Source organism: Myotis daubentonii, chromosome 3, assembly GCF_963259705.1.
Source record: "Myotis daubentonii chromosome 3, mMyoDau2.1, whole genome shotgun sequence".
Taxonomy (NCBI): domain Eukaryota; kingdom Metazoa; phylum Chordata; class Mammalia; order Chiroptera; family Vespertilionidae; genus Myotis; species Myotis daubentonii.
The window spans coordinates 204,144,530-204,169,919 of record NC_081842.1 but is presented as its reverse complement, the minus strand read 5'-3'; the positions used below and the strand labels follow the sequence as shown (position 1 = coordinate 204,169,919).

The 25,390-nt window shown below is 52.2% G+C and overlaps 1 protein-coding gene across 3 annotated transcripts in view; it reads left to right on the top strand.

Annotated features, from left to right (window-relative positions):
• Positions 1-25,390, top strand: part of MAN1C1 (mannosidase alpha class 1C member 1) — a 134,312-nt gene that overhangs the window by 84,241 nt on the left and 24,681 nt on the right. For 2 of the 3 annotated variants that reach the window (XM_059690741.1, XM_059690743.1), the window contains exons 3-5: positions 15,223-15,338; positions 17,536-17,616; positions 23,225-23,319. In XM_059690741.1, coding sequence (XP_059546724.1) covers positions 15,223-15,338; positions 17,536-17,616; positions 23,225-23,319 — 292 coding nt within the window. The remainder of the gene's footprint in view (positions 1-15,222; positions 15,339-17,535; positions 17,617-23,224; positions 23,320-25,390) is intronic. The other variant, XM_059690742.1, reaches the window with a different exon arrangement.

Sequence of the window (25,390 nt, the reverse complement as noted above, 5' to 3'; positions counted from 1 at the left end):
TAATAGAATTTGCTATGCTGTAGAGCAGGGGTCCTCAAACTTTTTAAACGGGGCCAGTTCACTGTCCCTCAGACCGTTGGAGGGCCGGACTATAGTTTAAAAAGAAAACTATGAACAAATTCCTATGCACACTGCACATATCTTATTTTGAAGTAAAAAAACAAAACGGGAACAAATACAATATTTGTATTTGCCTGTGGCCCACGGGCTGTAGTTTGAGGACCCCTGCTGTAGAGTGTTATGAGGATTAAGAATAAAATGCTCAGTTTAGTGGATGGCATGTAGGATGTCCTAAACAAGTGACCATGATTGTTATGGGGCCTGCTGAACACAGCTCAGATTACTGCCTAGTGGACTCGCTAGGTGACCTTGGGCACCAGTAATTTAATCTCTATGAGCCCCAGTTTCCTCTTCAGTGAAATAGGGGTGATGGCACCCCTTGGGTGGGTATAAGAATCAAACATGTGCATTATTGTGTGTGAAAAGACTGTGGCATTGGATGCTTTTTGTCGTTGTTGTTGCTTCATAGAGTCTAGTTCAGGGTGTTGATGGTTTCACTCCATCAGGTGATTTGAGAGCTCCTCAAAGCTCCTAGCTAGAGCTGGCAAAGGGCAGCCGCCCAGAGCAGTGGGAAAAGGTGAGGGAGGGAGCACAGAGGGAGGCCAGTGTCTGCACCTGCTCGCCCAAGAACAGGGCAGTGGGGCCAGGTATACAGAACGATGTGGCCTTGCCCCTGACTTCAGGCTTAAGAGGCTGGTATGGGGCATTCTCCATCCTCTGCCCTCAAGACACGGAAAAGGAAACCCCCAGCAAAAGGACATGTAATGACCAGGGTCCAGTTAAAGTTGCTCAGGGCCAGATCCAGCTCAGCACATCACACATTGCTCAGGCCTCGCTCCTGTCTTCCTTCCTACAGGGTCTCACACCATTCCAGGGCTGGGACTGCAGGACTCCTTAGGAGTGGGGTGCAGGGTGTGCCTCGCCACCCATACAGGCTTCCATCCGGAGCCCCTGCTCCCCACCAGACTGACAGAACACTCAACCACACAAGGTTCTTAAATCTCCAAAGGCAGCAAGTGTGTGCCCTGAGCAACAAGCCTGGCAGGAGGGCACCAGAGCAGAGAATGTGGGGGCTGTGCAGAGACAAGACAAGGTTTTGATAACAGTGTCTACCTGACATGTCTGAAGAATCAGGTGTGCCTCTTCCTGGCAGGGCATGCAGTTTCCTGGTAATGAGTTGTGAGGCTGGAACAAGTTACCAGGGAGTCTGGGCTGACTCCACCAGGAGATGGAAGCCAGGCCCCAGGGGGTATGGGAGGCATCTCTGCAGAGGGCGGAACTTCAGCCTGGAGTGAGGATCCCAGGCGGGTCAGAATCTGCTGGGGGATATCCACCCCTTGCTTCTCCCAGCCTGGGCTGCACTCCCCCTGCCTCGGCAGTGGCTGGCAAAGTCCCCCTCCTTCAAGCTCTCAGAGAAAACTAAGCCAATAACACTTCGATGAATGGCACCTCTGAAGTACTTCCCTGCTTGCAAAGCATCGCTCACATTTGTCATAAGTGGGTGTATTTATTTAAGGTAATGATAGCTGCTGTAACAGATAACCCCAGAGATCTCAGGAGATTGAGAAAACAGACATTTCTTTCTTGCTCATGTGAAGTCCAATTGGTGGGAGGAAGAGGGAGTCTGCTCCTCATGGTCACTCAGGGACCCAGGGTGATGGAGGCTCCATCTTCTTCAGATTATGACTCTCAAGGTTGTCTCAGCCTTTGAGGACCCCATAGCTGGTTCTAATGGACCAGGCCTCCAAGTGGTGTGTGTAACTCATGCCCACATTCCACTGACCAGAGCTTGGTCATAGAGCCCCACTCAAATGCAAAGGGGGTGACGTGCAGTTCCTGCCTGGGCAGCAGTTTCCCCACAACGGCTGTGCCCTGAGGAAGGGGAGCATGTGCTTTGTTGGCCATCATAAAGGGTATTTTCCTCAAACAGAGCTGGGGACCTTGGATCAGAGTTTGATGGGTGGCAGTCACTTAAAAATCAATAAATCCCAACATGGACTGAGACCTGAAAGAAGACACAGGTGTCCCTGACCCTCTGAGGAGCCTGGATTGCACACCGTCCCAGCCTGCTCCACCTTCTCCACAGCCTTCTCATTGCCCCTAATTAGCTCCTGATCCACACAGCTGCTCACGGGCCTGGCACTGCTAACACACCCCCATGGCTCCCCAGTGCCCTCTCAGTAAGGCCCAAACTGCTTAGCCCGGCATCCACAGACCTTCACAGGACTCCAGCTTAGCTTGCAGCATTCCCCCCTCATTCCCCTTCCCACATACCCTGTGCTGCTCCTCCTCCCTGACCAAAGTCTCCCCACTGGGCCTTTGCTGGAATGTCCTCCTTCTAGCTCTACCCCTGCAGACTCCTCCTCATCCTTCCTGATCCGAATGAGAACTTGGTATGTACCAGGCAGTGCCTGAAAGGCTTCATAAGAATTAATTCATTCTTAACCTCCCAAGCCTGTGAGATGGGCATCCCATTTTATAGATGAGTCTCTGAGATATAAGAACTTGTAAGGTCACATAGCCAGTGAGTGACAAAGACAAATTCCAAACCCAGGTCTGTATGCTCACAGCTGAGACTTAACCACTGGGCAAACTTCTGCCTTTTATCAGCACCTGCCACAATTCATCATAACTACTCGTTCACTGAATAGTTTGCTATGAATTTGCTGTTTTTCTGAGAAAGCAGCTGCAGACTCCTCGAGGGCAGAAGTCACGCTGATCCATCCTGGACTCCTCCTCCCCACCGCCCCCCCACCGCCACGCCAAGGCCTGGGTGTCGATTTTCTCTCAAATCCCTCTCCTTCCTGAGAACCAGAACCAGAAATTCCTCAGATTATCATCTGTCATAATCCCCTCCCTGCTTGCCTGTCACGTTTTGAAAGTTAACTTGAAATGATTTGAAAATGATCTAAGAGGCATGGACCAGCCTTCCCTGAGCATGATTAAGTACGATGGCTTTTTAATGATTTGAGCAGTGCCTTCCTGGATTGACAGAAATGGATTACCATAAATTTCTGAACACTGCGCCGCCAAAATCAGATCTTTTTTCATTTTCTCAGTCATCCTCGCAAACCTTTGCTGAGAATGACAAATACTTGGACTTTAATTGTTTAGTCGCGTGAGGGCGGCGCCTCCTGAGTTCCGAGAACTGTTCTTGCTGGGAAAACCTTGAAAGGCTCCTGGGGCTCCTTCTTCAGGAAATTGAACTGTATTTTCTCTGAAGCAGAGAGAGCTGTCTCCTGGGCTGTGACACGTTTGCTGCATTTGTGAATTGTTTTGGCCCCGAGATCTAAAACAGGCAGTTCTCACCCAGCAAGCATGCTCAGGGCTGTCCCACCAGGGGTTGAGGACTGGGTGGGCATGACAAGTTGGGTAGGGCTCCTCCACCTCCTGCTCCTCCTTTCTGCCAGACTCTGTGCCTCATCCAAGCTGCCCACACCTTTAAGATATAAGTTCACAGCTCAGAGAGGTTAAGTAACTTGGTTGTGGTCACACAGCTGGCAATATGCAAAGCCAAGACTCAAACATTTTGACCAGAACCTCTTACTGCTGCCTCTAAAAGAAGTCAAATTAAATTGAATAAAAGGTGACTGATAGGCATCCCCAGAAGCCCATTTACATTTAAAGAAAAGAAAAAAACCTTTATTGTGCACCTTCTAGTGCCAGTCTCTCTAATAATGTGCATTCTCTGACATTATCCCCATTTCACAGATGAGGATGCTAAGGTTCACATGGGTGAAATAGCTAACCAAAGATTACACAGCTAGGAATAGCCAATGTAAGATTTTACACTATGTCTAGGGCCATTGCCCAGCCCACGGGTAGGAGGCACTGCCAGGCCCTGAGGAGATGGCCGGGGGTCTTGTGGCTGTGAGCACCTCCCTGGGACCCTCACGAACCCTCTGAACCTGGCCAAGTTCTCAGATATTGCACAGGAGCAGGATGTGACAGTAATGAAATTGCAGAGCCTCCCAGGCAGACAGCGGAGTTGAATTCTGGCTTCCCCATTCAGCAGCTTTGAGAAATTTACACAACCTCTCTAAGCCTCAGTTTCTCCATCTGTAAAACGGACACTAAGCACCCTCCGCACAGGGCTGTTGAACTTAAAGGAGGCTCTGCCTGTGGGGTGCTCAGCCGCACGGTGTCTGCCTCCCCATGCTGGTGGCCATTGCTGAGGTCTGCCTGGGGCAGCTGCCGCACCCCATGGTTACTAGTACACACACTGTGTGCTCTCTAAGCCTCAAGATAGTTGTGCAAGGTGGAGGTGTTGTTGCTCCCATTGTACAGATGAGGAAACTGAGGTAGCTAGGAAGTAACCTGGCTCCAGGGCTCAGCCCTTTCTGCCGTCCCATACTTTGCAGCTCAGCCATCTCAGTGCCTGGAAGGACCCTCGGCTGGGGCTTTGTTCTGTACCAGGTTCTCCCAGCACTGCCTCTGCCATCTCTTTGTTTCTTGGGTTGAATAGGGCCTCTTTGATTGCCTTTCCTTTCCCCTTTCCAATAATCATCATTCATCTTGTTATCAGAGCCACCCCTCTGCACCTCTTGGCTCTGACCCACAGGCTGAGTTTGCCATGACCAATGCATAACTCTGTGGGGCCGCAATGTATATCCAAGATGGCATTGTGGCCCTGTGCCTGCGGGCCTGGGTGGCCCTGGTGCCGTCAGAGGACAGCTGGCATCTCCCCGATGGGGCCGAGATGAGGCAGCTGCCCCGTGTTGCCCTGTGCTGCCCTGTGCTCTGGCTGATTCATCTCGTTCCCTAAGTGGTAAACAGCTGCTTTCGAGGGGTCTCGGTGACAGGCCCAGGTGCTCCCTGCTCCCCTCTTCCCTCCATAGTGACTAGTGGGCACTCAGCAACCCAGATCAACAGCTCCCTGAATGACCCCACACGGCGTCTGGGCCGCTCTTCACACAGCCGCAGGAGGATCGTTTCAAAACACCCTCAGAACAAGCTTCTAGGCCATCCCCACAGCCCCAGGCCCTGTGTGGCCCGGCCCCTCCTCACCGCCCACGGCATGCCCTCTTTCTCACTGCGCGGGACCTCTCTGCTCCACAAACACAGCCAGACTTCCCCACCTCAGGCTGTTGTTTGCTGTGCTTCCGCCTGACGCGCTCCCATCCCCTCTCCTCCTGTGCTTCCTTCAGGAGGCAATGCTGCCGCCCCACCCTCCTGCCCCCCTGCTGCTTGCTCACTTTCCTTTATCACACACATTACTTTGTAGCCAGATGTCATCTGTGAGGTGCCTGATTGGTGTCTCTCTCCCAGCAGCCCTCTGAGGGTGGAGACCAGGACTGCCGTGCCCCACTGTGCCCTAGCATCAGGCGCACACCCCCCCCAACCCCCCTCGATCCCCAGCACTCAGAAATGTTTGTGGTTAAATCTTGAGCAAGTAACTCAATTCCTTGAAGCCTCACTCTTCATCTGGGGGACAATAATGAGTTGTCGTGAGGTTTAAAAAACAAGGTGCGTGTGACACGTAGCACAATGCCTGGCACCAAGCGTTTGGTCACTGCCAACCGCGATGGTTTCGATCAGCCTGTGGTGGACAGGGGTGGGGACTGGCATTAGGAGAGTTCCACATCCCACCAGCAAGCCTTTGTGGGCTGTCTGCCTGGGCCAGGATCTTGGGGTTGACCTCTGCCCCCAGCACCTCACGCCACAAGAGCAGCCTCTGGCAAGGGCACTGGCCTCCTTGTCTGGGTCTGAGGCAGTGGGAGGAGGCTGCCCAGCCCTTCAGTCAGCAGGTCGCAGTGCCAGCTTGGAGTGACCAGGCTTAGACTCAGCCTGCAGACACTCGCTGCCTGGGACGGACTTGAGAAACTGCAGGAATGACCCAGGTTACTCTATTGAAAGTTGGACAGCAGTTCTTTTAATAGAATTCAGAGGAAGAAGACCTCAGGTCCACTGGGAGAATCAGAGATGTCTGCATGGTCCTTGAAGAAGCAGCCTTTTCTCTAGGACTTAACATCGATGTGTAGCTTGGGACACGGTGGGGCCGTGTTGGGTTAGAGAAGGGCATTTGAAGCAGAGGGAACAGCTTCCGTAAAGGGCTGGATGGCTAGGAAGAGTGGCCACATAGAATCCGTTTTTTAGCTGCAGTATGAAAAGACTATTAAGAAATACGGCTAGAAGGGCATATTATATTAGCTGTTTCCAAAATAACTCGTGTAATAATAAATTACCTCACAGTGAGTGGCAGACAACAGTGAGCATTTATTTCTCATTTGTCCAGCAGTAGAGGCTGGGGTTTGGGTTATCTAGGCTCCGCTCAGCGGAACCCAGGTCTGCTCCACCTGTCTCTCATTCTTCCTGGACCAGTGGCCACCTGAGACTGACCTTCTCATGACGAGGAGCAGAAGCACAGGAGGGGCATGCCCACTAATCCCATTGGCAAGTCACTTGGCCAAGCCTAGGTCGGGCAGAGTTTAATATCCTACCAACAGGAGGTCAAAGCAAGTTACATGGGCAGGAGCGAGGCTGATGGGACAGGGATGTTTACCCCTCCCATGGAGGTGGGGAGTACTGAGCAAGCAGTCATCTGATTTACAGGTAGAAGCCAGAGCATGGAGTGACTCTAGGTCTGCCCTGAGGAGCTGCCAAGAGTAGCCATTGAGTCTTAGTGTCTCTTGGGGTGAGCAGCTAAGGGCTCCGACTCTGGCTCTTCTCCCCATTGAGGCAAGAAGAGTATTAAAATGCCAGTGCCTTCCTGACAGCCCACACTTCCTGCCTGCCTGGCACAAAGGCTGTGTCGTCCTTCCTGCTGAGCCAACGATGGATCTGCAAAGAGTCCTAGCTTCGCCAGCCCTGGTGGGGCTTCCTCGGCTGGAACTGAGCCTTATGATAACAGCCCCGTGCTTTGAGCACCTACTGTGTGCTGGGTATGTCAATTTTATCTTATATTGAGTGCCTGCTGAATGCTCTTTGTATACATTTGTCTGAACTGGCCATACCGTTCTGAAAAGGAGACCTCATTGTCCCATTTTCTGAGGCCCGGAAGGGTCAAGTCAGTCGGAAAGGATCACTCAGCTGGGAAGGGAGGAAGCTGGGATTAGAAGCACGCCTGCAAGGTCGAGTGGTCCCAAAGGTGGTATCTGGTTACAGCTCTGCCCTGAGCAGCTGAGCCTCTGTGAGACTTTGGAGAATCACTGCAGCATCCTGGGCTCCAGTTTCTCTTTCTGCCTTGTCTCCTCTGAGATGTTCTGAGATAAAAGCCGTGCAGTGCTTGATCCACAGCACTGTCAGAGGGAGTTTTTAAGTACAAGTTTCCAGGGCAGACAGCACCCTCAGCTCTTTTTTAACAACAAGCAAATAAAACATTAACATTTAAAAAACAGACCCTTATTTCCAACGGAGGCCTGTTCAGTAGACTGGTTCAATGAACCATGTCCAGCCTTTCGTCACAGTGAACCTCATCCAGCAGTCGACCCCAGCAAGCATTCTCCAGGCGGCCGTGGCAGCCGAGTGCATCTGTTTGGGAAGGCTGGAGGAAGCCATTAGTTCCACCAGGGCCCTGATGTCTGCGACTGCCCATCTTGTCCCTCCAACAGTGTTTTCCGTGGAAAGCTGACCACTGCTGCCCATGGCATATTTTCTCCGAGGCCACGAGGCCCTGTAAACAGTATTTGGAGGTCCCTAGGAAAGCAATGTAGGCGTTGCCACTAGCCGATCATTCATTCCACAGTCATTTGTTCCCATCTTCTCTGTGCCTGGCCTGGGGATGGATGCTGGGGATCTGGGGAGAGTCAGGTCCTGTCCCTGCCCCGGGACTCACAGGCATGTCAGCACAGGGACAGGCAGCACTGTGACGGAGGCACCTGCAGCAGAGCAGGATGGGCTTGCAAAGGAGGGGTGATTAGGTTTGCTCGGGGACTCAACATTTGAGCCAACGCCAGACGATGAGTAGTTGTTTGTCTAGCTACCTCGTAAAGGGAAGGCCTGCAGGCATAAGGACCCATGTCAGCAGACAGTCCAGAGCTTTTGGGGAGCTTCTAGTGGTCTGATATGGGTAGAGCATGGCACGCAGAGAGAGCAGTGGAGAGACGAAGTCTGAGAGGTTGGCAAAGCCTAGGCTATAGGCATCCTGCTCGCTGTGCCCAGGACTTTGAACTTGGAGAACAGGGGCGTTGGCAACTTTTAAAAAGGGCAGTGACATGGTCAGATCTGATCATCTTTTATTAATCAGCCTCTAGTAAAAGCATTCTGTTGGGTTCCAGAAATAGTTCCTAAAAAAATATCATTAGTCCTTCCAGAGGCTCCAAGAAACAAACCTTTGCCTGGAAACAGCCTCTGAACACAACTTTGTGACCCAGCAAATAGTCATTATGGGAGGATTCAAGAACAGTTCCTACTGGAGGGGAAAAAACACAAAAACCAGACCTGATAGAAATGGAGAGGTCCTAAACCCTACATGAATTTCATGCAGCCAGAAGACCTCCCCATATACTAGTAAGATGATGTGGTTTTAAACAATGTACTTTGGGGTAGTGGGGCTATCACTTTAATCTTCCTAGAAACCCACGTGGCAGAACATTCCAGTTGCTACTGCTGCATAACAAATTACTCACAATCTTAGTGGCTCAGAACACTTAGTTTGTTATGCTCACAGATTCAGTGAGTCAGGCACTCAGAAAGGACTCAACAGGGGCAGCTTATTTCTCTACCGCCATGTATGGGCCCTCGGCTGGAAGGGCTTAGAGCAGTGGTTCTCAACCTTGGCTGCACATTAGAATCACCTGGGAATCTTTTTTAAATCCTGATTTCTGGGCCTCATCCTCTGGAAATTCTGTTACTAATGTTGTGGCCGCAGCCCATAACAAATAAACAGAATTTCCGGAGGATGAGGCCCAGAAATCAGGATTTTAAAAAGATTCCCAGGTGATTCTAATGTGCAGCCAGGGTTGAGAACCACTGGCTTAGAGGCTGGGGGTGACGGACAGCTGGAACCTTTGTCACGCACATGTCTGGAACTGCTGCTGGCTGTTGGCTCAGAGCTCAGACGGGCTGTCAGTCTAAAAACCATACACATGGCCTCTCCCTGTGTTCTCTTCTGTGGCTACCCTGGGCTTCCCCGCAGTGTGGTGGCTGTTTCCAAGAGAAAGTGGAAGCTACCAGTTTCTTAAGATCTGGGCCTGGAAAGTAGCACATGATCCTTCTTCTCTATTCTGTCGTTCCAGGCAGTCCCACAGGTCACCCAGGTTCAGGGAGGGGAGCCCTGGGAGGAGTTACTCTTGTGGGATGGGGTGTATTTCCCATCTCTGGAAGCGGAGAAAAACAGTTGTGTTGTTTCTTTACAGATTAAGAAGTCTCTGTGGATTATATCATCAAGTTAAATGCAACCATTAGTATATGGCTCTGGGGATACTGTGGTAATAGGCTACGCCTTGGGTGATATTTTTTCTTGTAAATGTTCTTCCTGGAGCTTATGTTGCCCAGCCTGACCCATTTATCTTTGCTAATATAAAATCAAATTTAAAAAACAACACCATTGTCAGTAATATGGCAGAACCAGGAGAGGACAAACCACAGTCTAGCAGGGCAGGGTGGTTCCTGACCAGGCGGCCCGCAGAGAGGAAACTACAGGAGCTGGGCCAGTCCCTGCAGAGCTGGCACACAACCAATAGCTTTGCATGGGGCAGTGGTGCCGAGCAGACAGTGAAGCTGCCCTGGACATGGTCCCCGCAGATGTCCACACAGTGGGCTCAGTCTGTTCAACAGACATGTTTACCTTTAATGCCACTGGGGACCACGCACTGAGAGATGTGAGTGGGCCACTGCCCCCTTGAAGCCTCCCCCGGGGGGAGCGGACCCTATATTCCCAAATACTTATGGGGCCCCTGTGATGGGCTGGAAGGGTTCTGGGCGGCGGAGGACAGCAGTGAACAGAGCAGAGCTCTTCCCCCAGCAGCATGTGCTGTCAGCAAACACGAAAGCAGATCCATGTGTACCGTCCCTGGATAAAGGGGCTGAGGAGGAAGAAAGAGGGTAGGCGAGATCAAGGGGGTGCTCTTTCAAGCCAAGGCCTAGGGAGGGAGCAGGCTTCAGGGAGGGTTTCAGGAACAGCGTGTGACTGGAGGAAGACAAAGCCATGGGAGGATTTTGAACAGAGGAGTCGCATGATATGACTTGCATTTTCAAAGGTGGTAGCAGGAGGAGGTGAGAAGTGGGTGGAGTCTGGAAATAGTGAAGATAGAGCCAGGATGTGGGGGTTGGAGCCACAGCTCTTGGGAGGAGGGGGTTGGCATTAACCGAGGTGGGAAGACTGTGGAGCAGGTTGGGAGGGAGGAGCAGGACTTGCTTTCAGAGAAGTTGAATGTGAGATGCCTGTGGAGCTCCACATGGAAATGGCAGTGGGAGGGGAGTTGTTGGATAGGTGAGTCTGGGTTCAGGGACAAGGTCCTGGCAGGAAGTTTAAAGCTGAGTTCATCAGCATGTGGAGGGAATTTAAGCCGCGAATCACTAAGGAAATGAAGGAGGATAGAGAAGAGAAAAGGCCCAGTCTTTAAAGGTCTAGAGATGAGGGAGAACCAGCAAAGACAGCTACAAAGAAGCAATCACAGGGTTCGAAGGAGGAGCAAGAGGAAGAGTGGTGCCCTGAAGGCCAAGATCCAGCAGAGAGCAAGCTGATGCCCCGGGTCTGCCTCCCCACTTTCACTCTCAGATGTTTCTTGAGCTTGGAGATGACTCCAATGCGGACTAGAACTCCTGCTATTAGGGAGGGGCAGGGACAAGTAAATCGACAATTCCTGCACAGTGTGATGAGAATGGGGGAGCACTTGTGGGTTAGACAGCTTGGGGGCATCCAGTGTGGTCCCAGAGGGCCCAGGGAACAGTTCTCATGGAGGAGAGTCAGAGAGGCTGAGACTCCATGTGGATCATGGGGTGGAGATCACAATGGCTTCATGGGCCAGGGGTGAGCTCTAGATTTCCACAGGAGAAGGTGGAGTGGGCAGGCAATCCCTCGCAATCCCTAGACATTTGTATAAATGTCACAGAGAATGGTGGGCGGCCCATTTGGGTTGGGGACTCTGGCCTTTGTGGTTGCTTGGAGACACGGAGGGGAAGAGGTGCAAGAGAGGCCATGAGAACCTTTGACCTCAAAGAGACAAAGCCTCACAGTGCAGGGTGGGAGGAGATTGGCTGGGGAGGATCAGGGAAAGTTGCCAGGAGGAGGCGGACTTTGAGGAATGTGTGTGTATTGAGTATGCCCAGATGCACGGAGAAGCTTTCTTGGCAGAGGAGACCATACATGCAAAGGTATGGAGGCAAACGCTTGCAATATGTATCCAGGAAGCAGAGCCTGATGGCAGATGAGATTAGCCAGATCTTTTGGAGTCAGACCCAAAAGGTTTCACCTCCTTGTTGCATGGTTACTGGGAAGCCATTACAGGTACCTGAGCTGTAGAGGGACACAGTGGGATCTGGTTTTAGGAAGACAGATCAGGCAACCATGTACAGGGTGAATTGGAAGAAAAGGGAGGGGCTCCCAGAGGTAGGAAGATACCCAGGCAGGTGCACACCCAGGTCAGGGGTGGTGATGACCTACCTCAGCAGTAGACACAGGTCGGTCCCATGTGACTCTTTTCCTCTAAGTTGGGCCAAGGGTTGGCAAATTGCAGTCTCAAGACCAGACTGCCCTGCAGGGTACGGAGAGGCCAGAAATGCAGGAGTGCCACAGGCCACCGCGACCCCAGAGGACTTTGTGTAGGAGCTGCCCAGGGCCAGTTGGAGGGAAGGAGGACCACACTTCTATTTACTAGTTAAGCTCACATGGACCCAACATCTTGGGTACTTTCTGTCCACTGCCTCCACTTAACCCTCCCTGCAGCCTTAGGAGGCAGGTCCTGCTGTCATCCCATTTGCAGATGAGGCTCAGAGAGGTACAAAGCTAGTAGTGATGGAGCCGTTTCGAACCTACATCTCCCTGGTTAGACCAAGGTTTCAAGATGAGCTAAGGGACCACAGAAATAACCAAGGAGCTGATTTTTCAAGTACTTGCTCTGTGCCAGGCACATATAAATGTCCTTATCAGGTGTGTATGATGCATTTATCCAGGCTCAGGAAGCTGTAGTGTGTCCCCAGTGCCCTAGCCCAGTGGTCTAACTTCACTTACAGATGAGAACTTTGACACTTAGAACAGATGTGTTGCTGGCCTGCACTGAGATCTGAACCCAGAGCTATGTTCTTTTAAGACCCTCACTCCCTCCTGCCCTGGCAGGGAGGGGATGAGGAGGGGGTCCTTTGTGAGCAGCAGGCGTTCAGAGCTGGAGCTGGGGGAGTGAGCCAACCTGGGCCCACCCCAGGCTTAGGCCCAGTCCAAGCTGGCTGCCTGACTTTTGTGCCCTGTTGGTGCTTTGCACATAAATCATGGGCCTCCTTACTGAGTGGACATGTGTCTTTCCCCTGCGGGAAGCTGCCCAGGCTGCCACAGGTACAGATAGAGTTGAACTCAGGATAGGGCCTTCTTTCCTGCCCAGCCTGGCCGCTGAGTGACCTCTGGCCTGGAATGAAAGGCTTTCCAATAAGTGCCTTGCTGGCCCACAGCCCAGCTATGTGGTAGGTGGGTGTGAGGGTGAGAGCTCTACCAAGAGAAGGATTCAGGAACCTGAGAGCAGGGGCAGAATCTTGCCAACAAATTTCTTAGCAAGCTGCCTTCTCAGCTGGTGGCTCTGGAGGGTTTGGGAATGAGAGCTGGTCACGAGGAGCCCTGGCCGCCTTCCTGGCCCAAGGGCCGGGGCCTTGGCTCAGGCTCAGGCTCAGCCCAGGGGAAGCAGGTCCCATGGGGTGAAAACACCAGGCAGCCCAGGGCAAGAATCAGAAATCAGATATTCTAGGCCACCTCTCCCTTGACCTTGAAGAATGCACAGCACACAGTGTGGGTTTCTCTCCAAGCCTCCCCTGCTCACAGCAGCCTCCTGCCCCTGCAAGGGTGGGGCAGGGTCAGCAGTCAGATCTGATACCGTTGTCACAGGGAGCTGAAAGGCATCCTTGTCATGAAAAACACATCACACTTGAGGGGGGCTGGGGCTCCACTCCGCCCTTTGTCTAAAGTCTCGTCTTGGGCCATCCCAGCCCTGCTCTGTGGCCCTCATCTGTGACATGAAGGGGTTGGGCAGCAGGATCTCGAAAATCCCTTCAGGCCCTTAAAAAAATCAGTCTGAGGCTCTGTGGCCTGGGCGTGTCTCGGACTGTCCATGTGTGTCTCATCAGTGTCTGTGCCTGAGCACCTCAGGAGGGCCGAGAGTTCCCAGGAACCATGTTTAGCCTTTGGCACCTACAGGGGAAGCAACCGGGATAAACCAGGAAAGGCTCGACTTTGTTTGGCTTTGGGTATGTTTTCCTACAAAATCCTTCAGTATAGGAGGGGTTGACATTCTAGAAATTCAGCCCAAAGCCCTCCCAGGTGACCCCGGATTGGAAAGCCCCTCTCTACCCCTGCCCTCCCTTCCTTCTGCTCTTCCTTGCAAATCCTCCCTTCTGGAAATGGATTCTTTAACCTCCACCTTATCTGTCTCCCAACTTCTCCCTGATCTCCCTCTGGACATTTTCCAGGCGATGCCCTTTACCACCTGCCTCGGGAGGTGGTTAAGTGTTTGAGTTTCAGAAGGATTCTCTGCCTGCAAAGTCAACACAAGTGAGTAGTTAGGGAAGCACTAACTAAGGAGATTAGATGCTAACTGAATGCAGAAGTGCCCACAAAGATGTCTGGAGATTCAAATGGGGCTCAGCGCTGTCAGTGAGCTCTGGAATTCCACTGGGAAGGCCGAGCCTGCTATTCTCAGTGCTTTGAGCCCCTTGCAAGGAGGACATTGAAGGAACAATTACTTCTCATAAGCTACCCTCTGGTCCCTAAAAGAAATTGCTGCCTTCTGCAGTGACTATAGTAGTAAGGAGTTGATGGGAGGCAGTAGCCACCTCTTCCAGGAAGCCCTCCAGGAGACACCAGGTGCATCCCTTTTACACTCCCTTCCTCCTTCACAGTCCTCTACTCTTCAGTCTCTGGTTATGCCACATGGGGAGGTCTTCCTTGTCACTCTTCTCTCTAGTTTGTGGTGTGGAAAATTCATTTTCCCAGGACAAGATCGAAGTCCTGATGGCAAGGGCCAGGCCTCATAGCTCATGCGTGTGTACTCACTGCCCAGAGCAAGCATCACTATGAAAATCTTTGGTTTGTGCATTTGTGTGGTTTCTTTAGCCAAACTTTCTTTCCTTTTTTTTTTAATGGAAATAAATTTCTCATTATAAAAATAATTCATGATTGAAGAAATCAGAAAGCCTGTAATGCCAGCGCTGGGACTGACCACAGAATCATGTCCTGCCAGACAGTTCTGTGCAGACACATCCACATTTGACATACAATAAAAAAATTATACTGCACTTTTAATTTGCTTATACAATCTACTTTTTTAAAATGTTTTTATTAATTTTTTTAGAGAGAGAGGGAGAAGCATTGATGTGAGAGAGAAAAACACCAATTGGTTGCCTCCCTTACATGCCCCAACAAGGGACTGAACCCACAATCTACGCATGTGCCCTGACCTGAAATCGAACCTTTCGGTGTACGGGACAATGCTCCAACCAGCTGAGCCACACTAGTCAGGGCAAATACCTCTTTTATATTTGAGCCACAATTTATATAACTAATCCCATATTGTTGGACCTGGGATTTTCCCCCCATTATATATGACACTGCAATAAATACCTTCCTAAGTATATATTTATGAAGATCTTTATATTTTTTTCTTAGATGGAATTGAAGAGCCAGGGGACTGGCATGTTTGTTAAGACTGTGTAAACCAAATGTCAGTTCATCCTTACCCCCAGCGTCACAGAGTGGTAGGTGCCCGACTGGCACTGATGGTGGACTTGCTGGCTCCCATCAGTGGCCTCAGGTCTAGGAAGTGGCTCAGCCCATGAACTCAGTCTCCCCGCCTGCTGCCTGCCCTTTACTGCCCTGAGGAGGAGCAGCCCCTCGGGGACACTGGGTCCTGGGCTTGCCTTCCAAGGATGGTGGTACTGGATTCTCCCTGGATTGTTCCTGAGCTGGCCTTGGCCTTGGAGACTGCCAGGCATTTAGAGGAACCTGGGGAATGGTGGCTTGTGTGGCTGGATGGGAAGGGTAAGAATGACCCTGGGTCACGCCTTCGATCTTCTGTGCTGCAGGAGGCCTCAGCGGGGCAACGGTCATTGACTCCCTTGACACCCTCTACCTCATGGAGCTGAAGGAGGAGTTCCAGGAGGCCAAGACCTGGGTTGAAGAGAACTTCCACCTGAATGTGGTGAGTCAGAGCCCTTGGGGTGTTAGGGCCAGAAGCAGCTGGAGAGGTCATGGCTCCACCTTGTCATCTCTGAGACCCAGAGGTGTGGTGGCTCTGGCCCCAGGCTGCCAGCAGAGCAGTCCAGCTATGACCCTGCCTTCCCCTCCCTGGGGCTCCAGGCACGTTGCTCACACCAGGAAGACCCTTCTAGGGCTGCATCTATCACAAAAGCAATAGGGGAAGTGACTGTGCAGAAGTGACTAATCTGCTCAGAGCGGCTCCTACCTGCACGTCTCCCCCCCCCCCCCCCCCCCGCCCCTGCGGCCCTCCTGAGCTAGCTGAGAGGCCCATGACCTGGTCTGAACCCTCTTGGTTTCCAGCCTCACAGGTATCCCTGGTCAGGGACCAGAACCTTGGGGAGGAGATGGTAATGTGTCTGGATGGCACAAAACCCTTAAATACCAGACTCCACCCCCACTGATCTCCCAGCCCAGACTAAAGTAACCGACCCATCCTGGAGGCCTCTGCTCAGCATGGGGAGAGGCTGCTTAGATGGATTTGGGGAGCAAGAAATTACGGCAGATAGGAGGGGGGATCCGTCAGGCTCCACGAGTGAGGGGTCCTGGGGGGAATGGGGACAGCCCCTGCAGCTTATGGCAGAAGTGAGGCCAGTATCAGCAGAGATACCAACGGGAGAGTCTGGGAGGGCAACGCTGCAGGGGTGCTTCCCTGGCTCAGCAGGTGCCTGGGGGAGGCCAGCCTCCCTGGGCCTTCGTTTCCCCACTTTCAGACGGAAATGACACAACAGCAACAGTAATGATGCCCGGCGTGCAGGCTTGTGAGCTTTAACTATCAGAGAGGTTGTAAAAAACATTTTATAGCCATGAAGTCCAACACAGATGTAAGTGGTGCCGTTATCGCCATCACCATCATGATTATTTTGAGGCTTGTTATGACTTCCAATGGTCTGTGTGAGGTGAGGAGTTTAGAATCCCGTTTCCTACTGCATCGAATGGAAAAAAGGCAGAGGTGGAGGAGGGAGGTGTCTTCATAGACCCACCTTGTTCTCCGCAGATGGTGGGTAGAGAGTGAGCATCAGGCAGCTGCCCCAAGAGCCAGATGGGGACATTCGGGCAGGCTGGGCAGGTGAGGGGGTTTCCCTGGAAGAAAGCAAGACATGGTCACTGCCCCCTCTGAGCCTTGGCTTTCTCATCTGAAAAATGGGAGTGATGGCATCACCCTGCATTGTGAGGCTAAAGGAGAGTATAGCTTTGCAAGTGCTCCGTCAAGGGGAAAGCTCTCCCAGATAAAGGGATGATCATTGTTCTTGTCAGTAATAAAAGGCCATGACATGGGAAGTGTCCCAAGGAGAGCCCTGGGGGAGGGGAGGCAACAGCAGCACCTTTCTGAAGCCACTCCTGGCACTGGGCGTCACTGTACCTGCACCACTCAGCCTCTCCCCTCTGCCCTGCTCAGGACGAAGGCACCGGGAAAGGAAAGGCTGAACATCTTGTTCAAAGTCCCAAAGCCAAGGAAGTGGCTCAGGCAGATTTTCACCCAGATCTGGCCCTTGGCATGATGCCCAACACCCCTGATTTACAGACAACATTTCAGAGAGAAAATAACAATGATTCTGGAAGGTTGGCGTGCCCCAAGGGCTCCAGCTCCAGCAGAGAAATTGCTGTTTACCTACAAGCATCTGCTTGGCGCACCTCCCTCTGTCTCAGCCCTGCCCTGTCTGCCCCAGAACCTCCTCTGAGACCCCTCCTCTTGCCCTGCCACCTCAAGGAAGGGTCACACCATCTTCCTGCTAAGCGGAGGCTGCCTGGCGGGCGGGCGGGCGGGCGGGCGGAGGGCTAGAGGAAGATTGCCTCCCCTCAGGCTACGCTTCAGCCAGCAGCTCGCCATGTGGGTTCTTAAGCTCCTTGGAGAGCAGCCAGGCAGAACTTTGCTCTGATGGCCTCGGGCAAGGGCTGGGGAAGGAAGCCAAACCCGGTGTTTATTTGGGATGTTGTAAATGTGCAGTGGCTGCCCTGTAGGTGCCTTTGTTCTCAAAACCACCACCACTGCATCTGGAACCGGCCCAGGTGCAGCCAGATCAGCAGGGGGATGGGGCGCAGTGGAGTGTGACTGGTCTCAAGGGCCTGGCTGCCCCTGAGAGCCCAGCAGGCATCTCACAAGTGTCCCCACTGCCCTGCCCCTTCTTTCTGCCCTGCAGAGTGGAGAAGCATCTTTGTTTGAGGTCAACATCCGGTACATCGGAGGACTCCTCTCGGCCTTCTACCTGACAGGAGAGGATGTAAGTTGGTGCTTCCAGACACCTGGACCATCCAGGCTGGAAAGGGCTTCAAAGAACATCCATCCCCTCCCCTCACTTCCCCACTGAGGAAACAAGGATCCAAGAGGAGTTGCCCAGGGCTACCCATGCCCCCCACCTCCGTGATGCCACCTGTAGCCTCTTCTGTCTGGTGCTTCTATTCTACCCCGATGGTAGTAAATTCTCTGAGGACAATGACTAGGTCTGCTCACCATCCGTGCAGCTCCTTGCAGGGCGTGCAGCAATACCTGGGCTCAGCGTGGGCTTGAAGAGTACTGGGCTGGTTATTGCAGGTGCTCATTCTCAGGATTGATGGAGCCAAGACCATTGTTTCGCCATTTCTACCCAGGGGCCCCTAGGTCTTGCTCTATACTCCACAACCACCCCTTGCCTTTCTTTCTGGGCCAGACACCAGCTCCAGGTCTCGGGGGCAGTAGGGGAGATGGAGCAGCCACATGTTGTAAATACCAGGTGCACTGCGCTGCCTTCCAGAAGGCCGTGGGCACAGTCAGACGCCAGTACCTCCTCCCCACACCGCCCCTGCCTGTGGCCTTCAGCAAGTCCCTTTCCCTTCCCTGGGCCTCACCTCCTTCCCCACCCCGGGGATGGTCCGAATCCCCCCTTGAGTCCACAAGTCTTGTGAATGGGGCCGGTCCTTTGGCCTGGGCTCTTTCCTTTCCTCACACTTCCCCCTCTCTGTCCACTCAGACATGAGTAATTAAGCCTGTGGGGGGCCTTGGAGGTGAGGTCAGCCAAGTCCCACTTCACCTCTACAGATAGCTCTTGTCTGAGAGCCAGTTCCCCTTCACTTCATTTAAGGCACACGGGCTGAAGCCGAGAATTTAGAGGCGGCGGGCATGCGCTTTATCTCTCCAGTAGCTTTAGGCCTCTCTCCATCAAACTTAATCTCCTCAGCGGAGATTACCGCTTGTACCAATTTGTCCCCAAATAATCGTAGATGGGAGCCCTGGGCTTGGAGCCACCCAAGGCCTGAATTTCATTTGAAAACCCCAGGACAGGAAATGACACATGGAGCAGAAAAAAGCATTCATGTTCTTCACGGGCCCTTGCCCACCTCTCATCTAGGTTGTGGGAGGAGGCGGCGGGTGCAGGAAGGGGAGGCCTTGATTCAGGGGGCTCACAGGGGCTGGTGTGGGGGCCAGCGGCTCAGGATGGAGCTGGTGCTCCCCAGACCTGCTGTCCCTCCCTCCCTGCTCTGAGGTGTCTGGGATTCTGAGAACTTGTTCTGAGGCCTTGGCTCCCTGGAAGGGACTGTCAGCCTGTCTTTCCAGGATGCAGACCAGACAGTGGGATGTGGCTAGGAGCACCTGTGACTTAGAAATAGTTTAAAAGGCCAAGGAGAGGCCACGTGGCTCCGAGTCCCTGAGCAGGCAGGCTCCTGCCTCCAGCCGCGCCTTCCTAGTCCCCCCTGTCCCCAGCACCTCCACATGGCAGCGATGGGGCGTGTGCACCGTGTCCTCGTTCCTCAAACAGCCCATGGAGTGATGTCTTCACCGACTCGCAGGTGCAGGATCTGAGACTTAGAAGTCACTTGCTCAGGTCACAGGCTGGGAGGCTATTTTGGGTCAACTTATGACCCTGTGACCTCTCTGCCATGGGCCCTCGTTCAGCCTGGCCCAGGCTCACCCTCCTCTCAGTCCTTAATTTCCCACACAGAAGTGCCTGTGGAGTGAGGTTTTCTTAAAATCCCCCATGAGTATTTGTGGAATGGATGGTGAAAGAGACCTCACCCCCCACCCCACCCCCTCCTGGGCTGAGGCCTTTCTTTGCTTGAGGGAACCTGTGGGAGAAGAGGCCCCTGCTGGGTAGCCAGCCCTACAGACACTCCCACGGGAACCACACGCACAGCCACAGCCACACCAGGTGGCACTGACATAGCGCTTTACAGTTTATATAGCACATTCACTATAACACCCTCTTATTTGATGTCTAGAAGGACCCTGTGAGCTGGGGTAGCAATACTTATATCGGACAAAATAGACCTCAAAGTGAAGGCCATATAACAAGAGGTAATGAAGGCCACTTCATAATACTAAAGGGATGGATACAGAAAGAGTATATAACTCTGGCAAACATATATGCACCCAATACAGGAGCATCCAAATACATAAAAAAAACTTCTGGACAATATCAAGGGAGAGAGCGACAGCAATACAATCATAGTAGGGGACTTTAATACCCTATTGACATCATTGGATAAATCTTCTAGACAAAAAAAATCAACAAGGAAACAACAATCCTAAAGGACTCACTAGATCAGATGGAACTAACATCTTCAGAACATTTCACCCCAAAGCTACAGAATATACATTCTTCTCAAGTGCACATGGGACATTTTCAAAGATAGACCACATGTTAGGATATAAGCTAAGTCTCTACAAATTCAAGAAGATTGAAATCATATCAAGCATCTTCTCAGATCACAATGGCATGAAATTAGAAATCAACTATAATAAAAAGTCAAAAACAATAGAAGGACCCTGTGAAGCAGCCAGGGCCGTCACCATTCCATTGGGCGGATGAGGCTCAGAGACAGTGCATGGCTTACCCACGGTCACATGCCTGCTCAGTGACTCCCAGAACAGTGCCCGTTTCACTCTACAGAATATAATTCCTGCTGGTTTCTTACATCTCTGTCTGGAGCCTGTAGGCCACTGCCCGTTGCTTACCATGGCTGCCTGAGGCCTTTCTGTGTTGGAAAGACAGCTTGGTGTCCTGGAAAAGAGTCACTTCATAGCTCCTCATCTTGGGCAAATTGCTTTGCTGAGACTCAGTTAGTCCTTCTCCAAGTGGGTCAACACCTTGCCCACGGCTGCTGCAAGGGATGAAGGCCCTGGAGATGAGACACCTGGCACATTGTGATGTTGTGACTTATAAGAAATAGGTGTTTGGTCTTCATCCTGTTTCTGGCACAGAGTTCCTAAAACCATAGGCATTTCCTCAGCGGTGGCAATGATAAAAGTGCCTTTTGTTATGTTATTGAGGTGACTTTTGGCCCCAACTAGGATGGAGGCTGGTTGCCAGGAGTAACAGTCATGTGATTAGAAGTTGGAGCTTTCAGGCCTTCAAGGAGGGGAGAGGGGCTAGGATGAATCAGTAGCCAGTGGCCAGTGGTTCCCTCAGTCGTGCCTGCGTAATGAAGTCTCCGTGAACACCCAAAGCGCTGGGTTCAGCAAGCTTCTGGTGGTGAGCAGGTGGGGAGCTGGGGAGAGTGGTACTCAGAGCACAGAGGCTCCGTGCCCTTCCCCATTTCTTGCCCTATGTACCTCTTCCATCTGGCTGTTCCTGAGTTATATCCTTTTATAATAAACTGGCACAGTAAGTAACATGTTTCTCTGAGTTCTGTGAGCCGCTCTAGAAAAATAATCAAACCCAAGGTGGGGCTCCTGGGTAACACCTGCTCTTCGTTGGCAGCTGAAGAATGGGGCGGGCGGTCTTGTAGGCCTGAACCCTTAACATATGGAACCTGATGCTCTCTCCATTGTGGACAGTGTCAGAGTTGAGTTGAATTCTTAGACATGGAGCCAGTGTCTGGAGACTTGCTTGGTGGTGTGGGGGGACTTCCACACACACATGGGAATTGGGTTCTGAACCCCTTACACACCCACTCACTTCCAAGATGACAAGGAGGAAAGTGGCCCCACTCTCGTCCACACACACTCATTCAGCATCCTCCCGGGGAGTGGAGACCTGCACTGCCAGCCGCAGCAAGATCTTCCGAAGGAGAAGACAGGGTTTGCTGGCTGAGGGGAGCGTCTAAGAGGAGTGAGCGCGGAGTCCTGCGGGCAAAGGGCAGCAGACAGCAGCCTGGAGCCTTAGCCTTGGGCTCCGGCTCGGTGGGTCCCTGTGTGTCTCTGGCTCAGCCTCCTCAAGAGCCTCACACGAGACCTCTTAGTTGTTGCTAAACCAGTGGGTTCTGTAGTGACAGGAGACTTTGAAACCTGGATTCTAGACAAGCTCCCAGAAATTCTGACATAGGTGTTCCCGTGCCCACTTCTAGGACCTACTGTCTGGCACTGACATTAGCATCTTCTCTTGCCCGGCACTGCCAGGCCTCATGCGGTTTTTTCCTCCTGCTCCTTCCTCCTACTCTCCTCCTTCACCCCTCCCTCCCCCTTCCTAAGCAAGCACCACACCCACCACTCCGCTCTGAGGCCTCTCACCCAATTCCCACTGCAGTTCCTAAACAGCTGACTCAGCATTAGTAAATTGTGTGTGTTGGGGTTGGGGACCTCAAGATGACTTTGTTTTGCAATGACACGCAGGAGGTCAGCGAACTGGGTCACCCTCGAGCTGCAGAAGTAAAAGGAAACGTGTTGTCCCACTGGGAGCGGTTGCTTAGGGACTTGCATCTCATCTTTTAAAAGATACATGACGTTTAATGTGGGTTTGTTTTATGATAAAATGGCACAGAAAATAGATAAGCCACAAGAAGGAAATAAACGTCCTCCGTGAGCCTACCCCTCCCAGGAGACACTTGCTAATATTCTGGTGCGTTCCATCCTTTCCCCAAGTGTCCATATGAATACAATTTTTACCAAAGTTGAATGACACTATTTTGACATACTTTTCTCTTAATACATTATAAACCCCTTCTTTGCTATTAAATATTCTCCTATAGCATCACTTCAGTGGCTGCACAGTGTTCCCTTGCAGGGATGAGCTGTCATTTAACCACTCCTGTATTGTTTGCTATTTAGAGTATTTCCATCTTCTCCTCTAACAATGCTGGAATAAACAGCCATAAGGTTAAATCTTCACATCATCCTCGATTATTTATTTCCTTAGAATAAATTCCTGTGAGGGACACTGCTGAGTCAGGAGGTCACAGATGCTTTTGAATTAATCGGAAGAACAGTTTGACAGGTCAGACCCTGAGGCCTGGGGCCTCCTCGTGGCTCCCCGGCCGTCATATGGGTGGTTCAGGATGAGCCGTTCTCCTTATTCCCCCCGATAAAGTGGAAGCAGGAGGCAGAATCCGAAGGGGAAAGGGAGAGGCCCTTCCCTGGTTTACAGGTGGAAAAGTGTTGCCCAGGAGGAGGCCATGGTTCACCGAGAAGCACATAGATGCCAAGCGGTGGGACACAGCCTGGAACCGGGTGGGGCCTGGGCTCCCCATCCAGTGCTCTTTCTATTCTGTACACACTGTGACAGCTGGCCCCACGGTGTGGGCAGGCACAGACCCTTTGACCCACTGCCCTGATTGCTTCATCTTCCCAAGGGCCACCCAAATCACAGTTATGGTCACTGAGCCTTCATCGTAGTCCTGACACCCGTGAGTGCTTTGTAACTGTTACCTAATTTGCATTCCTCCCAATAACCCTCCAAGGAAGGCAATATTGTCGTTATTTTATGACAAAGGAAACAGCCTCAGAGAGAGGTGCCTCACCTCGGACCACAGAGCCAGGCTCACGCCCCGGCCTGTCCCACCGCAGAGCCTGAGGCAGTGCCACCTCCGCTCTGGGGCTGGCAGCGTGGGCGGCTTATCCACCAGTGCACCCTCTTGCAGTGACTACAGCCACCCGCCCCCCCCCCAGCCCAGATTCACAGTGTCCTTTGACCCTCCCAGGTGTTCCGAATGAAGGCCATCACGCTCGGAGAGAAACTCCTGCCGGCCTTCAACACCCCCACGGGAATCCCGAAAGGCGTCGTGAACTTCAAAAGGTAGGACACTTTGGCTGTATCTTTACGGAAACTGAGGCACAGAGGGAGAGGGGACCAGACACGCCTCTGGAACCACAGCCAGTCAGCGGCAGAGTGAACCCTGGCCTTCACAGGGCTCTCCTGGGCAGGTGTTTGTCACCAAGCCTGGTTCTTGGGGTTTAGGACACCCAAGGCCTGATCTTCAGGGCTGGGGAGGGACAGCAGTCCTGTGATTGTCCCACAACTCTGCCTGGACTCCGCCCTCCAGGTGTCCTCCCTCCCAGCCAGGGGCAGGGGCCAGTCAGGCACACCATCCCCTCCTGCCCTGAGAAGGTACCCAACGCTGCCAGGGGGGCCTCAGGACCCTGGGCAGAGGGACTCCTGGTCTGCCGCCCCCACCCTCAGGGCTGGGTCCCAGGAGCCTAGAGTCAGAACACAGAGGGGCTCAGAGGAGTGTCAGACCCTCCGAGGAGGCAGGTATGTGACTGGCTGAGGTCACATGAGCCAGTAACTGACTGTCCTAAGACCCGAACTCAGGAGTTCATAATTTTTAATAATGGTATTGGGACTTCCCCTCTATAAAATAATAAATTCTCATTGCAGAACATGTGGTTTATATAAAAAATGCTGGATAAGACTGAAAAAATCACATGTGGTCCCACTAATGAAAGAATCCACCAGTAGTGTTTCTTTCCTTAGCTCCATCTTAAAACATTGATTTTTATTGGCCGCTTTCATCATTTCCCCTCCTGATCTGTTTGAGCTCGGCGTGTCAGCATTTTGGAAAACCCTAACTTAACTCCGGTGCCGTGTCACATAGAGAAATTTTTTGATCTTTGCAACCATAATAAAACAAAGACTTATATTTTGGATATTTATTTTATATATTTAAATGCCATTTAACAAAGAAAAATCAACCAAAAAAATGAGTTCGCGTGTCACCTCTGACACACGTGTCCTAGGTTCGCTGTCACTGTACTAGGATCTCTCTGGGCCGTCACTAAGTCAGAGCCAGAGCGACACGGCCAGAGCGGGGGAAGCCAGGGCTGCAGCTCCGTCCAGCTCACCTGTCCCCTCAGCGTTCCCCTCTCATGGGTTAGGAGCGTGTTTATATCCTCCCATTTTCCAGATGTGGCAACTGAGACCCAGAGAGGGAAAAGGACAGGGTCAGTCAAGAAAACTAGTGGTCCAGCCAGCTTTAAGATACATTGGGGAGCGTGAATCTTGCTCCTGAACACCTCAGATGTGTCCTGTCTTACCTTCTCTCACTCTGTTGCTTCCCTGGATTGCCCATCTCTCACAGCTTCTCTGGCCATCAAAACCCAGCTCAGACGGCACCTTATCATTAAGCCAGGAGCATCTGTGCCTGTCCTGGCCTCCAGGCACTTTATCGCCATTCTCCTGGCCCTGGTCACACTTGTCTTCATGCCCCCGCCCCCCACCCCCTGCAGGAGCTTCTCAAGGGCAGGATCCACGTCCAATTCTTTGTGCCTTTGACAAATATTCCTGCTAGACAGTGTGTGGGGGGTGAGAGATGAATAACAACAGTGGTCCTACCATTTATTAAGCACTGACTATGTGCCTAGCATTGTGCTAGGAGTCTCCAACCATTGCCTCACCAAACTGACTGCTCACAGCAATCCTTTGAGGGTATTCATATTGTCCCCATTATGAAAACAGAGTCTCAGATGAAGTAACTTGCCCAAGTTTCATAGCTAATAGGTAATGGGGCTAAGATTTAAACTCATTTTGTTACGATTGATCGGAAAGCTCTGCTCTTGCGGCCTGCCAGCCCGCCTTCAGGCGGGAGCCCTGCCGCCCCTGAGCTGCGTGGAGTGGACCCCTGGGAGACCTTGGAGAACGCACCCAGAGAACTCTCCGGGGCCATCCTCGAGTCTCGAGGCCCTCCTCAAGCCCCAGGCGGGGAGGAAGGCTATAGCATTTCCACCCACCAGACTTCCCCTCCCACCTCCACCTCCCGCAGTGATTTATCTCAGGGCTCTCAACCCAGCAGGGGCTTCAACCAGCTGCCTGGGCAGCAAGGAGCACACTGGGGGGGGAGGGGGGCCCTGGGCCCTGGTGAGAGGCCTGC